The sequence below is a fragment of the Lemur catta genome, chromosome 9 (assembly GCF_020740605.2).
Source record: "Lemur catta isolate mLemCat1 chromosome 9, mLemCat1.pri, whole genome shotgun sequence".
NCBI lineage: Eukaryota > Metazoa > Chordata > Mammalia > Primates > Lemuridae > Lemur > Lemur catta.
Genome location: NC_059136.1, coordinates 16,576,700 through 16,593,178, shown reverse-complemented (window position 1 = coordinate 16,593,178; position 16,479 = coordinate 16,576,700). Strand labels below are relative to the sequence as shown.

Genomic DNA, 16,479 nt, shown 5'->3' with positions numbered 1-16,479 from the left:
AGGAAGGTGAGGACCTGTGACCCAAAGCCCTGGGCGCATGGTGTCACGTGGCCTCTGCTGGCTGAGCACTGTGGCATCCATCCTGGAGAGGGACACGGGGCCAGAGCCATCCTACCAACCCCGCTTGGAAATGCTGGGGCTCGTTTGCCCACATTTGATTCCCATCAATGCTGTCCCTCCCTCCTCTTTTTTTCTCCAGGTCAGAAAAATTGCCTTAAATGCCACCCAAGCTGTAAAAAGTGCGTGGAAGAACCCGAGAAATGTACTGTCTGTAAAGAAGGATTCAGGTAAAGTTCCCCTGGAAACCTGAAGAATCAAAGTGTGGAGGCGCTTTTTAGTTTCTGCCGTTGATTTACCAAGTTTTTGCATCTTTTCCTAAATGCTAAAATTTCAAAAACCCAAAGCATTTCAGGGTAAAGATTCCGAGTGTGTGGAAACCATGTGTCCACGTAGAGATGGTTGATTGAGACGGAAAGTGAGAGGACGGGTACAATCTCTGCATTTTACACAGCATTTGGAGGATTGGTCAGAGCAACACTCGATCACATCACATAAAGTAGCGCTTGCTGCTGGAGGGTGAGGCGCTCCAACCAGCAGCAAGGTCTTCTTTTAGGCACCGGTAACTCCCCCTGCTCCAGTGCCCCTTCCAGTCTGGGCCAGGGCTCGGCAATGGTGCCTGACCCACCTTCCCTCCTCCCCACTCGGTCTTCTCTCTCTTTTTTCCCCATCCTCATCGCTCCCTGAGGATGCATTTTAGATTCCTCGTTGTCCCTGTCCCACCAAGCTAAGCACTGTGAGGCTCGGCACACATTTCCTTTAGAAACTTGTTACTGGGTGAATGATTGTTACTGGAATATTTCCAAACATTTTTTTAGCCTATTTAATGCAACCAAATCACATTTGATGTAATCAAATATACATTACTTGTTCCTCCAAATTACTATCTAGATTCTAGAAGCTTACAAAGTGTTCTGGTGGAACTTGCGCTACGGCCACTCCCACAATGGAAGGATGAGCACCCAGCTTGCACTGCCGGGAAGGAAGGGAAGGGGTCTTGAGAGCAGCTCCTCTTGCAGAGGTGGAGAGGGGAGGTGTTCGGGGATCACCAGGGCTCACGTTCCAATGAGATCCTGGTGCAGTGGGTCTGGGAAGAGCCTGAGCCTCTGTGTTTCCCGCAGGCTGGCAGGTGAGGAGGATGCTGCTGTCCGGGTGGGGAGCAGCCTTCACCCAGTGAGGCACTGGAGGGCTGCAGCCCCCTGCCCCAGCCCTGTCTCCTCTCAAAGGCTGCTGGGCCTGGAGTTCGTCATAGAGCAGGAGTTTATTGGAGTAAGGAATGAAGGAAGAAAACACACTGAGCATGTCTGCTCTTATTCCACATGCTCTCACATAGCGCCTCATTTAATCTTTGCAGCAACCTATGAAGTAGATGTAGTTATTATTCACATTTTGCAAACAGGGGAGACGAACCTGCCATCCCCAGGAGGCACTATGTTGCTGCCTTCGTGAGGTTTCCTTCAGCCTGCCCCTTTCTTCTAGATCAGAGTACTGGGGAGGAGACGGTCCCAAGCACCTGGGAGCCCCGGGGCTGGGAAGGGGAAGCAGGACCCCCAAAGTCACACATCACACCTGCTGTCACTTAAACCTGTTGGCTGGACGAGGCAGGATTAGGAGGGAAAGACTGAACTGGTCCAGGACAGAGATCCCCGAAAGGAAAAAGAGCCAAAGACGAAGGAGGAGACATTCAGCTGCAGCTGTGGCTGGGGGCCTGAGAGAGGCCATCTGCCATGGCCCAGGCGCTGGGAGCCAGGCAGCCCAGGAGCGGGTCCTTACCCCAGGCTGGTAACTGAAGGTGTCAGGGAGAGGAGGCTCTGTGGTCCCAGCTCCCTGGAACCTGCCTGTCTCCCAGGAGAGAAGTGCTGAGCAGTCCCAGGACCACATCTCTGCCTCCAGTCCCACAGGAGGGGAAGGGGAGGTGGGAAGTCAGACACTCAGTCAGGGATAGTGTCATGGGGAGAGCGGCGGTAGCTGCACAAACAGAAGCAGTGGTTCCAGCAGTGATGAGCTTTCGGAGAGGCATGCAGACTCTGAAAACATCATCAGCAGTAATGAGCAGAAAGCTTCCCTTTATTGCCCAATATCCTCTTAAGCTGTGACTTCAAATCATTGCTGTCACATTGAAGCGAGAAAGCAGCCAAGCCGCTGCCTCCCAGCTATCCATCTCTTTAGGGGGATAAATGCTCGCAGGGGAGTGTCAGTTATTAAAGACATGATTTAACTGCCCTTTGCAGCAGCGCTGGCCCCATGACAAGGCAGAGCCCTGGACAGGCGTCCAGCATCGGCGCAGAGGGGCGTGAGAACCTGCAGACGTTTCCTCCTCCCACGCAGTCCATGCAACACGCTTCACTTCTGGCCACCAAAATCTGTGTGGGTTTTCCCCACACACCAAGCAGTTCCCCAGTGGATACCAGTGGGGTGTCCTGTAACATACAGCTCAACTCTGACATGACTAGGGAGCGTCAGACCCCACGCTTGAGGGCTCAGCCCCACAAGACTGCCCCCCACTTCAGATACCAGCCACGGGTCCCAGGTTGTGACCTGCGCTTCTGACTGACTGGCTACAAATCAGAGTTACCTCAGCCCCTTCCTCGGGTTCTTAGTTTGCTAGTGCGGCTCCCAGAACTCAGGGAAACGCTGGACTTACGTTTACCCCTTTACTGTAAAGGGTGTTACAGAGGAAGCAGATGAACCACCACATGCAGAGATACACGGGCCAGGTTTGAAAGGGTCCAGACACTGGAGCCTGCATCCCTGTGGAGCTGGACCACGCCACCCTCCCTGCACCTGGGATGTGTTCCTGGTCACTGACCCCAAAGCTCTCCAAACCCTGTCCTTTGGGGGTTTTATGGAGGTTTCATTACATAGGCACAACTGCTGACATCATTGGCTGTTGGTGACGATTCAACCTTCGCCCCAAGTTCCAACCTTCTAATCATGTGGTTGGTTCCCCTGGCAACCAGCCCCCATCCCGAGGCTATCCAGAAGCCCACCCCCCACCAGTCATTAGCATACAAAAAGTCAGTTGTCACTGTGGTAATTCCAAGAGTTTTAGGAGCTGCATTCTGGGACAAAGACCAAATATATATTTCCTCTTACAAATCATAGTCTCATAATAGGAATCTCTGGATCTGACATGTTTAGTGGCAAACCCATTTACAGTGTGTGCATCAAACACACTACAATCTAAGGAACTGAGGAAATAACGGTAGGTGACATTTATTTACACTGCTGTCCGCCAGACACCGGAAGGTTTACATGCATTTGCTCATTGAGTCCTCCAAGCAACTTTAGGATTCAGGAACCAATTAACTGGAGAAAAAAGCAGAGGTGCAGAGAGGTTGGCTGGCTTGCCTGGGGTCACACAGCCGGAGGTGCAGAGGTGGTCGGCGTGGGTGGTCTAGCTTGGAGTCTGTGCCCCTGTCAGCCCTGGGCAGGCCAGAGTGGGGTGAGGGCAGGCAGGGAAGGTGTGAGAGGAGGGCAGGAGCTGCGTCAGACAGGCCTGCCAGGGCCCAAGGAGGGATTTTATTTCAAGTTTGTTGTGAAGCTGGGGAAGGTTTGAAGCAAAGGAGAGGCAGGAGCAGATCCGGGTTCAGGGTCAGCCTTGCAGCCAAACACCCTCCCTGCCGCCTGACACACACACACACACACACAAGTGCTGACACTTCGAGGGGGACTTGGCCATGAGACTGAGCCTGCATACCACCAGTGGTGACCCATATGGCTCCACTTCTCCTCTTGCATTTGGATTTGAGTTGGAGAAATGGCAGTAAGGAGAAGCCGGCCCAAAGCAGGAGAAAGTGTGAGGTCTTGATCCCTGCCCAGGGACCAGGGGACCCAGGCCACAGGCTTTGGAGAAGGAGCCCGGCACCCACCGCCTGATGGTGGAGGCTCGGCTTCTCCAGCCAGGGCGGCCCTTCCAGCGTGACCTCCAGCCGGCTCCAGGACAGCTTCCCAGCTTTCCTTAGCTGGGCACCTGCAGTGCCACAAAGATCCCTGTCCAGCAACCTTCATTTCCTCCTGGGAAAAGCGTTAGAGGGACTTCTGGAACAGATGTGGAAAGCTGCCTCTTTCTTCTCCACAGCCTTGCGCGGGGCAGCTGCATTCCAGACTGTGGGCCGGGCACCTACTTCGACTCGGAGCAGATCAGATGCGGGGAATGCCATCACACCTGCCGCACCTGCGTGGGTGAGTCAGCGGCCTGCTTTTGTCTCGTTGCAGGGACAGGCATGGATAGGCTATCTTGAAACCGGGAAAGCCCTAGGACTTCATGGGCTTCTTCATTTACTGCAGCGTTAAAACACTCCCAAAGCAAAACAAAACACAAAGGCCCTACGGGGGGTGGGGGAAGGGAAGTGGGGATTTAATGTTTAACAGGTACAGAGTTTCAGTTTGGTAAGATGAAGAAAGTTCTAGAGATGGATGGTGGCAATCGTTGCATAACATTGGGAGTGTACTTAATGCCACTGAATTATATGCTCAGAAATGGTTATGATGGTAAATTTTGTGTTATGTATGTTTTACCACAATTTAAAAAATTTCAAACAATAACCCAAATAATGAAAGGGCCCGCTTTGAACAGCAGCCTGGGTTTCCGGCGTTAGTTAGAGACCCAGCCAGGCAGCGGTGAACAGGGTGACAGATGCTCGACTGCTGGGGGCCGCCTTGTCTGCCGCTCAGAGGACTCCGAGAGGCAGAGATGAATCCAGATGGGAGTGGGGATGTTTTAAAACACAGCCTTAGTGTTTGGTACCTATACCCACTTATTCTGAACATTTTATTCAAAGAGGAAAAGACTTCTATAAACAACTTACATGTTTTATAATTCCCCACAAAGATGATAGCACAGATGTCTCCCAGGCACAGCTTTTATGCAGCAAAGTGGGGAATTCATTTGTTTTATTGGGTTTTATTTTGCAGAGTTCTTTGCGCAGGTAAGTTGAAGCACACCATGAGTTTGTGGGCTCAGATATGTTTGGGTTAAGTTGTCTCCTCATAGCTCTTCTTCCTGCTCCCAGCACTTTGGTCCATTCTCAGAAACTCACGTGAGATTGAGCTTTTGCAGCAGTCTCTGCTAGATCACAGCTGCCGTGATACTGTTCTCATCGGAAATGCCGCCTGGTGCGGCCATGTGAGCCCCGTGTCACCGTTTGCTGTGCAGTCCCAGAGTAGACATGCCTGAGAAGCCAAGGCTATGGCTTCAAGTGATGACTGGGGCTGACCCCAGGCTACCTGTGGGACATGTGCCCTCCTCAGTTCCCTCTTGGGACAGCCCCAAAAGGCGCCAGGCCCAGCATTTGGAAGGGTTCCACCTGCTGCAGTGTCCCTAGCAGTTTGCTCTGTTGCCTTTTTATATATCATTTTTCTCCTTTTTTTTTTTTTCTTTAAGAGACAGGATCTTGCAATGTTGCCCAGGCTGGCTTTGAACTCCTGGGCTCAGATGACTCTCCCTGCCTCAGGCTCCTGAGTAGCTGGGTCTTCAAGTGCACACCACCGAGGCCAGCTCCATCATTTTCATTCTTTGTTTCCTTGACTTGTTTGTTAGCCCAGGTTGATGAAGAAGCATCGCTGATGTTGATTATTTAAATTTCATAGTTGCTTGAACTCATAACATTCAGGCACATGGTTTTATAACTAATTGTTTTGATTTCAGTAATTCCATTTACTTTCCTTTCTCTAAGCCCCCAGACTGCCTGATGGCAAAAAGCTTTATAGAGTCACTTGGAGGTTTTCTCATCTCAATCCGGTGACTTCTCTGTCACTTCAGGTGTTTAGTTCAACAGCGTGCAAGTCTAAACCTCTTGGGGTGGGGACAGGGGTCTCCCCCTCTTCCCCATACCCTCCGCCTGGTTCTCTCTAAGCTCCTGGAAGCCTGTACATCCATGCCCAGGTGGCCACCGTGGGGAGAGACCCACTTCCCCGCTCCAAGTCACCTGGGGGCTTCTTGCTCCAGGTCAGGTGTGAACCTCCTTAGAGGCAGCTGTTCTCAGCCACCCACTCCCTGTGCCCTGGAGACCCACCTGACCTTCCCCTCTCTGCTCCCCACCCCCTGCCCGTGATCACTGCTGCCCACCACCCACTCAGGGGCCTGGGCAGGGTTACGGGCGGGAGCAGGGGCAGGTGTGAGTGGCTGGTGGCATCCTCAGAGCAGAGTGTGGTGGCATCTGTCCCCACCCTGAGCCCTCAGTGTCCCGGTGCTCTTGGCGGGAGACTTAGTGAGGATGAGCCTCTCGTCCTTCTACAGTCCCAGGTGCATGGAGGTCGTGATGCTTGGGGGTGGCCTGTCCACCATGGGTTGATGTAATAGACCTGCGGGGCTCGACTTACCCAGCCAGTGGGGCACATGCACGTGGGCACGTGCACACCAAGTCAAGGGGTATGGCCAGGCACCTGTGAGGGTCAGCCCTCGCTCCCGAGCATCCAGTGCCTGAGAGAGCCTGACTTGAAATAGCAAATAAAAACACTGCAACAGGCTGAGAGAGAGAGAGAGAGAGAGAGAGAGAGACAGAGACAGAGACAGAGAGAAAGAGATAGCAAAAGAAAAGAAAATGTTTTCTATCATAATACCTGTAGTGGCATGTTTTTCCTGCTTTTTGAACAAGAACAACATGTTTTCACTTTGTGCTGGGGCCGCAAATGATATAGCGAGTCCTGTATAAGCATAACCCATTTTGCTATTATTGTTATGAGCGTGGGTGCTTTTAAAGCGTTCAAAGCCTATAAAGACTTGTGACTTAATGGAATCCTTAAAAGACTTTCACTGAGTTCTGAAATTCATAATTTTTAATAGTTGTAAAAGTAGTTTGCTTAGAAAATGTATGTTTAATCAGCTTTATTATTGTAGTAAAATACACATAACATAAAATTTACCATCTTGACCATTTTTAGGTGTACAGTTTGGTGGCATTAAGTGCGTTCGCATTGTTATGCAACCATCTCACCCGTCTCCAGAGCTTTTTCATCTTCCCAAACTGAATGCGTTTAACTTTTAAGTTTCATAAATTGAGCACGAAACTAAGTACACACAAGAACGAGCGGCCCTAGTATTGGTGGAGGGGGTGACGGGGTTCAGCAGGTGAGGTAAGAGCAGAAGGACAGTGGCGGGCACTGCACAGTTCCCGAGGCCCGATGCGGAGTGACGCCCTGCCGTGTGCACCCACCCGCCACACCTGACCTGTGGACACCCCCACCCGGAGATCAGCCCTGGGGAGAGGTAGGATTGGCCAAAGCATGAGAGCAGCTTCCACTCTAGAACAACACAAACCAGACAGAATGCTATGGGGCGGGGGTGGGGTGGGGAGCTCTTCCACTGTGCTGCAGGAAAAGGGGAGGACCCCCTACCTGGAGACGCTGGTCCTCACAGAAGCCCCATTGCCCCATAGGGCTGCGCTTCTGCTTCCTGCTTAAAATCCTGTGGCCTCCTCGGCTTCACTCTTCCTGGCTATCAAAGGAGGAGCTCAGAATCCCCTCCCAGGCTTACAGCTGCGGTTCTAAGATATGGACCGAAGCCCAGAGCCCTGAGCCTTGTGCCTGGAGCCCCCAGGGCTCCAGAATCTTGCAAAGGGTGTTCCCTTGACACAAAGAGAGGCCCCAGCTTAGTCCAGACTTACTCCGGGAGGAAGAGATACCACTGCGTTAGCTGCCAGGCCCCCACCTAAGACCACAATCAAATTAAGTGGGTGGGGCAAAGGTTTCCCCAGGCACTGTGATTGTCACAGAGCATCTGAGATGGGTCCCTGCCACATCTAACCCTCTAGGCTGTCAGCCATGGCACCTCGCTGCCTCTCTGACATCCCAGCAGGTGCTCCCTGGGGACATCTGGCCCAGAGGAGGCACTCAGTGTAGTCCCTGTGGTCCAGCATCTGGCCTGGGCAGACAAGTCCTTCTCTGACTCCGGGCCAAGCCGAAGGTTTTCCTCCATGACTCTGGATCCTTCCTTCAGAGCTTTTGTCTCTTCTGGTCGCTCCTCCCTGCCCCATGAGCCCTTTGTCATTTTTCTCCTCTGTTGGTAAAAATCTTTAATTTCCCCCATGTCACCTTCCCCAGTGCTCTGTCAAAATGCAAGCCACAGATGCAATTTTAAGTTGCCTAGTAACTACATCTTAAAAAGTAAAAAGAAACAGGCAAAAATAATTTTAGCAACATATCTTATTTAACCTAATGCATCTAAAATATTACCATTTCAACATGTTGCCATATAAAAAATTAACAAGCTGTTGTACATCCTTTTTTATACGAAGACTTTGAAACCCTGTGCATATGGAAGGTGCACTCACAGCCATGTCAGTGTGGCACAGCCACATTTCAAGTGCTCAAAGCCACACGTGGCTGGCACATGGCTACTGCACTGGCTCTAGCAGAAGTGGGCCCAGGCCCCATGGGAAAGGAGAAAGGAAGTGTTTGGAATTAGGGCCGATCACCGTGGCACGGGCTGTGGGGAGGTGCGCTCCCCACTGAGATCGGCTCATGCCTTCCATGTCCCCTTCTGAGACACGGGGATGGGGATGCCCACCCCTGGGAGTGGGTGAAGACAGCCCAGCCCTCGGCAGGCACTTGGGAAATGCCAGCTGTGCCAGTGGCCTGGGGTGGTACCCTGGCTCTCCCAGGGTGCTGCAGCGGGCCTGGACCGCAGTCATCAGTGGCTGTCCCTGTCATCTGCTTCTTTTCCTGCACCTCTCAGGGCCCAGCAGAGAAGAATGTATTCACTGTGCGAAAAACTTTCACTTCCAAGACTGGAAATGTGTGCCAACCTGTGGTGAGGGGTTCTACCCAGAGGAGATGCCGGGTTTGCCCCACAAAGTGTGTCGAAGGTATGGTCTTCCCGGCTCAGACCCACACTGCTGGGGATTGGTGGTCAGCTGTGTCCAGCGAGGGTGCGGCCAGAGGGCTGAGTCTGGGGCTGGGGGAGGGGCTGCTGCAGGGAAGCAGAGTAGCCAGGTGCCTGCCCCAGGGAGCTCACTCCCCACTGCGTTCTCCACGGGGTGCCCCCGTCTATGCCCCAGCTCAGGGTGCATCCTTCCCACTGGTAGTGATCAGGAAAACCATGTTTTGGGTTTTAAAAAAGATTTTTTTATGAGATATTTAGAGAAAGTAAAAAGATCCAACAGTCTGCTCATTCTAAGGTCATTTCCTATGCAGTCCGTGTGCACGTACTTTAACCCTCCTCACCCTCCTCGCCCATTTCCCCCACGTGCCCACACACTCCACCATTCTTACCTGGTGGCTCTGGGCCTTGCAGTGTTCCCTTTTGTTGTTGGACATGGGCCGTTAAAGGAGAAGCCATTTGCTTTGGTGCCCTCGTGTCTTGCTGAACATTGTCCTATATCAGGACATCACAGCCCAGAGCCCAGGCACAGGGGAGGGCAGCTCCAGCTGGGGACCTGGCAGCACCGGCAGATCCACCCCACGCAGGGGTCTGCCTCCCAGGCTGTGCATGAGAACTGCTGTGGGTTGTAACCTGTTCCCTTAAAAACAAACAAACAAAACCCTATGAGAGACCACTAAGTTCTTGCACTTGTGTGACCCACAAAAAAAGGGGTCTGGTTGGGGGTACATTTCTGTGCAAGGATCAGCCCCATCTACTGAGTTGAAATAGGAAACTTGCCACCCACCTGCAAGGTGCAGCAGGGCCCAGGGCTCAGGTGTCTGAAGTAAACCTTTCATTTTAAACAGCCAGCTGGTTTGCAGATAATTAAGTACAGCAACCCAGGGAGAACTTGGAATCAAACAGTGTTAATCACTGTCATTTGTCAAACGCCCTGGAGTTCAGGGGATGCTGAGTATGCACACAACTGTGCAGCTGGACCCCCTTGGGCACCCAGAGGTGTTGGCATCCCCTGCCCCCAGGAGGCAGGAGGCAGGCAGCCCCACAAACCTCTCCTTGGGCACCGGAGGATGGGAGTTTCCTGGGTACTCGTTTCCACGGGAGGGGAAGCTGGCAGCCCAGGCTGGGCCAGAACTGTCTGGGAGGAGCAGGGATTGTAGGGCATCTCCCCGCCTCCCTGGCGCACATGCTGGAAAGAAGGCTCAGCCTGGTGGGCAGCAGCAGCCCCTCCAGTCAGCTCCAGAGTCAGGTTTGTCACGTCCCTGGGTAGAGTCTGGCCCTGACCCCAAGCCTACAGCCATCACAGCCCGGCAGCTGCTGGAGGGAGCACGTGTGGGCTGGGTGCCAGTGGCCAGCAGGGCTGTCCTCCTATCCCGGGCACACTCCTACCAACTGGGCGTGGCTGTCTCCGCCCTCCCAGGGCAATATGAGGTCGGATAGGAGGAAGGACATGCAAACACACGGCCCATGTCTCAGGGCATCGTGGGGGACACAGCTGCAGCCTCTCAACAGGTAACCAAAGCTGAGGGGGCCAGGAGGAGGTCCCAGGAGGGTAGGAGGGCTCCAGGAAGGGTGCCCAGAGCGGTGGGGCCTCTTCCCCGAGCTGCAGCAGGAACCGTATCTTCCCACAGGTGTGACGAGAACTGCTTGAGCTGTGAAGGCTCCAGCAGGAATTGCAGCAGGTGCAAGGCAGGCTTCACACAGCTGGGGACCTCCTGCATCACCAACCACACGTGCAGCAACGGTGAGCACCGGCAGGGTGACAGGCCCTCAGCCCCCACCAGCACAGTTGTCCAAAAAGATGCACATGTGCGCCAAGGGCCCTGCTGGCCCAGCCCAGGTGTTCTCCCTAGACCCCTCCCACGCCATCCCCTACACCCCCTTGTGAATTCCCCCAGGTCACTTAGACTTAGCAAGAGCCCATGTACACGAGGTGCCACCTCTGCCATGCTGCGCTTGCACAGTCAAGTGCATTGCAGGAGGGAGACTCCAGGGGCTGCCCTGGTGCCACCAGCCTCCCTCTCTGTTCCCCCTACCCGGTGCACCACAGCAAACATGGAAGGATGGAAACAATCTTAACTGGCCCTGAAGGCTGATCTTTCCCTCCTTTTTTCTTCCTGACGCGGGGCCCCAGCTGATGAGACATTCTGTGAGATGGTGAAGTCCAACCGGCTCTGTGAACGGAAGCTCTTCATTCAGTTCTGCTGCCGCACGTGCCTGCTGGCTGGGTAGGGGCACCTGCCACCCGCAGAGGGCAGGGCTCTCCTGTCCACCCATCTGTCCGTCCACCTTCCTCCAGACTACTGGCCAGTCAGGGGCGGCGCCCTGCATCTGACAGCTTTATCTGCCCAGGAGCAAGGTCCTTCTGCAGCTTCTCTGGGCACCCAAGCCAGGTGGGTGGTGGCCCTTTTGGAGGTGTTCCCAAAACGGTGATATCCTCTCAAACACTGCTTGCTGGCTACAGTCTTCTGGTAAACTCTAAACAGGAACAAAATGAATTCTGGGAATCCACAGCTCCGGCTTCGGAGCAGCTTCTGGGACCATAAGTTTACTGAATCTTCAAGACCAAAGCTGAAAGGAAAGACGCTTGGCAGAACACGTCACTGTTCTCCCCGTGCTTTTGTGCAGCTCCATAGTAAATCTCACCGGCCTGGCCAGCGAGCCCTGGGCCATCCTCATGCGTGACAAAGGGCCAGCAGTCTACCTGCTCATCTCCTGCCACCAACCAGTCTAGGGGACGGTTTGGTCAGACTGTAAATAAAAGAGGTTTGAGGGCCTAAAAGGTATGACCACTGGGGACGGAGCATCTATTTCTACATAATCGGCTGCTTCTGAAACCGCAGCAGTGGCTTAGAAAGTCAAATGCCAAACCCAGATCGGAAGGTTCCTTCTCTGCAGCGTTCTCCCTTGAGTGAGCCGCGCTCTCCTTGGGACTGTGTTCTACCTGTGTCTCCAGGAGTCTTAAGGGGCGAGCGCCCACCTCTACCTGATGCAGAGCCTTCTGAGGAGGGTGCTAAGGAGACACCGAGCAATTCCTCTTAACAAAATGTAAGCCCAGCCCACGAATTGTTAGTCATCCATCACGTCCCACATTATGGAATTGCTTCTAAGGTCCACTTGGCCTCTGCCCTCAGGAGACCTGCTCTTAAGGTGGACGCTTCTGTGTCTGTGTAAATTACGAGCCTACGGGACGCAGTCGGATTGATTCTGCCAAACCTGTGTAGGCATTTTATAAGCTACATGTTCTAATTTTTACCAATATTAATTATTTTGACAAATGTTTCATATATTTTCATTGAAGTGCACAGATCTGCTTGAACAATTCCCTGTATGACAGGAGTAACATTTGCCTTAAATCTTTTCGACCTCTTGTTTCTCCATATTGTCCTGCTCCTCTCTGTGACCACAGCACATTGGCCTTGTCCCCATGAGCCGGAGAGAACCCAGCTGTTGTTCATCAAGTCCACGATGCCGAAAGAGAAATCGACAAAGCAAATACAATGTTAACCCTAAATTAATAAAAGAGTTAACATCCCATGGCATAGGAGCCTGTATTTCTTTCCAAGGCACAAAAAAATTAAACATGAGTGCTGACCACAGTGTGAAACGGACATCGCTTTGTTCGTGGTTTGGGGATCTGATGTCATTAAATAGAAGGTCTTCTTTGAGCTTTAGCAAGTGTCAGTGTAACAAAGCAGTGGGGGAAATTCCAGAGTTCCAACCCCAGGACATCCTTTGGCAAAGAGACCCTCTTCAGGTTTCGAAGGCCCCCTTGGGTGGAGGGTCTAGAGCTCCCCCAGACATAGGAACACCTTCCATCTGTCAAGGAGGAGCCCTCCACAGCCCAGACTGCAAGCCTCTCCACCTGTAGCTGCCAAGCATGATTTACTTAGGTGACAGCTTGTCTTTCGCACAGTGACTGAGATCCCTGCACCCAGGGCTTATGTGCTGCATGGGATTTTTACCATGGCCTCTCTGTGAGGTCAGAAGCTTGTACTTGCTAGGAATCCTTTGGCTGCAAGTAAAGGAAATGTACCAACTAGAACCAACTTAGGAAAAACCAAAGTGGGTGAGGGTCATTGCTTTGTGAATGCAGGGTTGATTCTGAGTCTCAAGGAAGGGTGCGGCAGGGCCTTGGGAACCCTGGGACCAGCGTTAAATGTCACCTGGACCCTCTTTGCACTGCAGAGGCACCCTTCTGTCTCTCCATAGCCCGCTTCTCCAGTTGATAGGACAAATTGCAAGACCATCAGCGCCTCCCAAGTGAAACTGGCATAAGTCCAACCCCTTGAGCAAACTTTCAGGGTCTGTTTCTTGGCCCTGCTTTCCCCAGGGACAAGACTTGGTCAGCCTGCCTTGCATTGGTGCTCACCCAGTACCATCCACTGTGGCCACAGGGACAGGCTTGCACAGCAGATTGTGGCTGCAAGGACCTTTGTGCCAGAGGAGGGGAGCAGTGTGCAGCTTTCAGAAAGTGGGGAAAGCCACACACAACCCAACAGCTGTCCACCGCAAGCACGAGCTAACCCGAGTTGTCAATGTGAAGCGGTGAAGGAGTGAGTGTGCATGCTTGGGATATTGTGGCCAGGACTCAGCAGAATATGGATATGGAATCAACCTCCCCCATGAGACTGACAAGGAATTAAAACCAGCAACTTGTTAATTATCCCTGGTGCAAGGCACCCTTTTAGCCCCTCAGCCAGATATCAATAAACCTGAGCTCTTTGCCCACTGAGAGCTGACAGTCTAACATGTGGAGCTGAATCAGAAATAAACTACCTTTACATCCTGGGGGACACCAATTACAGGAAGGCAACCAGGCAACCTCAGGAGCAGGAACCCTCATCAAGTGGCTGGGCCAGCCCCGTCCTAGGGCTGACAGGTGGGATGGGGAGCTGAGAAGCTGTTCACAAAGTCCTAAAGGCTAAATGCTACCTTGTCAAAAGGAATTGACCACATAGAGTACCTGTTCACAGATGGTCCAGCCTTAAGGTTAAGATTGTCTGGACTCAGTTGGGGCAGGATACGTTTATGGATTTTAAGTAACAGGATCTTGGGTCATCTCCTCTAAATCTGTTGTTTCCCACACAAGGACACTGAGGCCCGCAGAGGTGAAGTGACCTGCCTTGGATGACACTCTGGGAAAGCTGCTCCCATGCCTGTGCCCAGGGAGGGGGGCTGGCTCTCTGCAGGAGGAGTATCAGTCTGCAGCTGCCCAAATGCAGCCATGCTGCGTTTGTTTTAAACTAGCTACATTCCCAGGGCGTGAGTTTTTCTGACCTTATCCCCAAATTCTTTGGCACCTCACAGTGGCCCCCATGTGCATATCCCCATCCCTCCTGACACCATCACCGACTTTGTATCTTGTAGCTCTTCAAAGGGCTGGGGAGAATTGGACTTTTTAGAGAAGACACCTATAATGGGAAGGAGGGTGGACAGAGCTTTAAAAAAGTAAAAGGGCAAATGTGTCCAGGAGTGAAGTAGTCCTTGAACTTGGGGAGACCACCATCCACTGTATTTGCATCATTGGTAATATGGTGGGAGGGGGCCTTTTGCCTGAAAGCTTTGGGTATGTTGGGGCCCCTGAGAGCAGGTGAGGTTCAGATCCGAGGATGGAAAAGGAAGGAGGTAGAGAAATGAAGTATGAAAGGAGGACATTTTCATAGGAACAAGCAGGGGTGATGGAAAGCAGTACACCAAGGCCATTCTCCAGCATGGTAAGGTTCTGCCCAGCCAGCTGGGAGGCAAGTGGGTACTGGCTACTAGGGGGAGAGGGAGGAGTTTGCTCCCCCACCCTGGCCTTCACTGCTGCTTTCCTTCCATGAACCTTCCTGGTTAGTTGTCTAAGGCCTTTCCTGACATCCCAGGCTCTGTGTCTTGTCTTTGCATAGAACAGCACCCTTTGGTGATGCATCACTGAGCTACCAAACCTCAGATCCTGGGGTTCAGTCCCACCACCCAAAGCCCCACCACCACCACTATGGACCAGCCACACTAAGGGTGACCAGATAACTTAGCCTCCCCATTGAGCCAACAGGAACCAAAGTGCCCAGAGCAGAGAACATCTTGTTGCCAAAAATAGTTCTCAACCAGCGGTGATTTTTGTATTCCAGGGGACAAATGGCAATGTCTGGAGACATTGTTTGTTGTCACAACTGGAGGAATGTGCTTGAGTCTAATGGGTAAGGGCCAGGGATGCTGTTAAACATCCTGCAATGCACAGGACAGTGCCCACAACAAAGAATTATCCAGCCCCAAATGTCAATAGTGTTGAGGTGGAGAAACACTGACCAAAAGAAATGGAATAAAAAAAAATTCTGCTTGCAACTTCATAGAATTACCCTAAAATGAATAAAACTACATCTGGTTTGATTTCTGTCCCTGTTCCTGTGCTGAAGGAAGGGAAACTTGTATAACTTTCACTTTTTAAAGTAAAGAAATACTCCATCAGCACCCTTTTTCTAAATACAGCAAAAGAAGGGCCAAGAAAAAGCAGCTTTCTGGCTTAGGGGCTCCACCTGGTGGTCCTCTCTGGAATTAAGTGAAGTTTTGATTGTTTTATTTTGTTTAACTTTTATTTTGAAACAATAATAAAGTGAAATCATAGAAAAGTTGCAAGTACAGTACAAAGAAATATTCCGAACAATTTGAGAGCAAGTTGCTGATATGATACTTTATGACATCCCCCCCTCAAGTACTTTAGTGGGTATTTCCTACAAACAAGGCATTCTCCTACACAACCATCAGAATCAGGAAATTAATATTGATATGTTAATACCATCTAACCTTCTGAAGGAATTCTGTTTTTGCCAGTTGTCCCAATAATGTTCTTAGCAAAAGGATCCAGTTTGGAATCACACTTTGCATGTGGTTATGATGTCTCTTCAATGTTCTTCAATCTGGAACAGTTCCTAAGTCATGACACCGCTAGGTGTGTATATTATTTCAGCCTTTTAGCCTGTCAGGCATTACCTCTTGGTGATACCATACCCTATGTCCCGGCAATTCCACTCCAGCAGAAACTCAGGCACATGTGCATCAGCTCTATGTACAAGAAAATTCACAGCCGCATAATTCAGAATAGCGCCAAACTGAAAACAACTCTGATGTCCATCAATAGCAGAGTGAGTAAGTTACGGTATAAGATGTTCAATGGGACGCTCCACAGCAGCGAAAGCTAACAAACCGTCGCTGTATGCAACCTGGATTGACTCCAGACATTATATAAACTCAAAGAAACTAGGCAAAAAAACCACACACACACAAAAACCAAAACCTGCCTTGTAAATGATTCTATTTATATTAAAAGCACGCAAACCAATCTGTAGTGCTGGGTTTGCGGTTGCCTTTGGGAAGAGAGGGAGGCTTCAGAACGGTGTTCTTTTTTTGGACCCCGGCATGGGCCACGCATGTGTTCACTCAGTGGTCATGTCATCACACTGTAGACTTCTTTCCTGTACATCACAGCTCATACAAATATTTATGTTTAGAGGGCACAGGCTTAACCCCACACCCTACCGTGCCCTCTGCCGGACTGCGGGTAGATGACCTAGCCCGGGTTCTCACGTTGTAGCCTTGGGCCAAATCCCAAGCCCCGGACT

General features: G+C 51.6%; 1 protein-coding gene across 2 annotated transcripts in view; it reads left to right on the top strand.

The window, feature by feature from the left end:
* PCSK6 (proprotein convertase subtilisin/kexin type 6) overlaps positions 1-12,420 on the top strand; it is a 159,993-nt gene extending 147,573 nt beyond the window's left edge. For both annotated transcript variants that reach the window (XM_045560661.1, XM_045560660.1), the window contains 5 exons: positions 200-287; positions 4,139-4,242; positions 8,735-8,864; positions 10,510-10,622; positions 11,013-12,420. In XM_045560661.1, coding sequence (XP_045416617.1) covers positions 200-287; positions 4,139-4,242; positions 8,735-8,864; positions 10,510-10,622; positions 11,013-11,110 — 533 coding nt within the window. In that variant the 3' untranslated portion in view covers positions 11,111-12,420. The remainder of the gene's footprint in view (positions 1-199; positions 288-4,138; positions 4,243-8,734; positions 8,865-10,509; positions 10,623-11,012) is intronic.
* Positions 12,421-16,479: the final 4,059 nt, after the last annotated feature.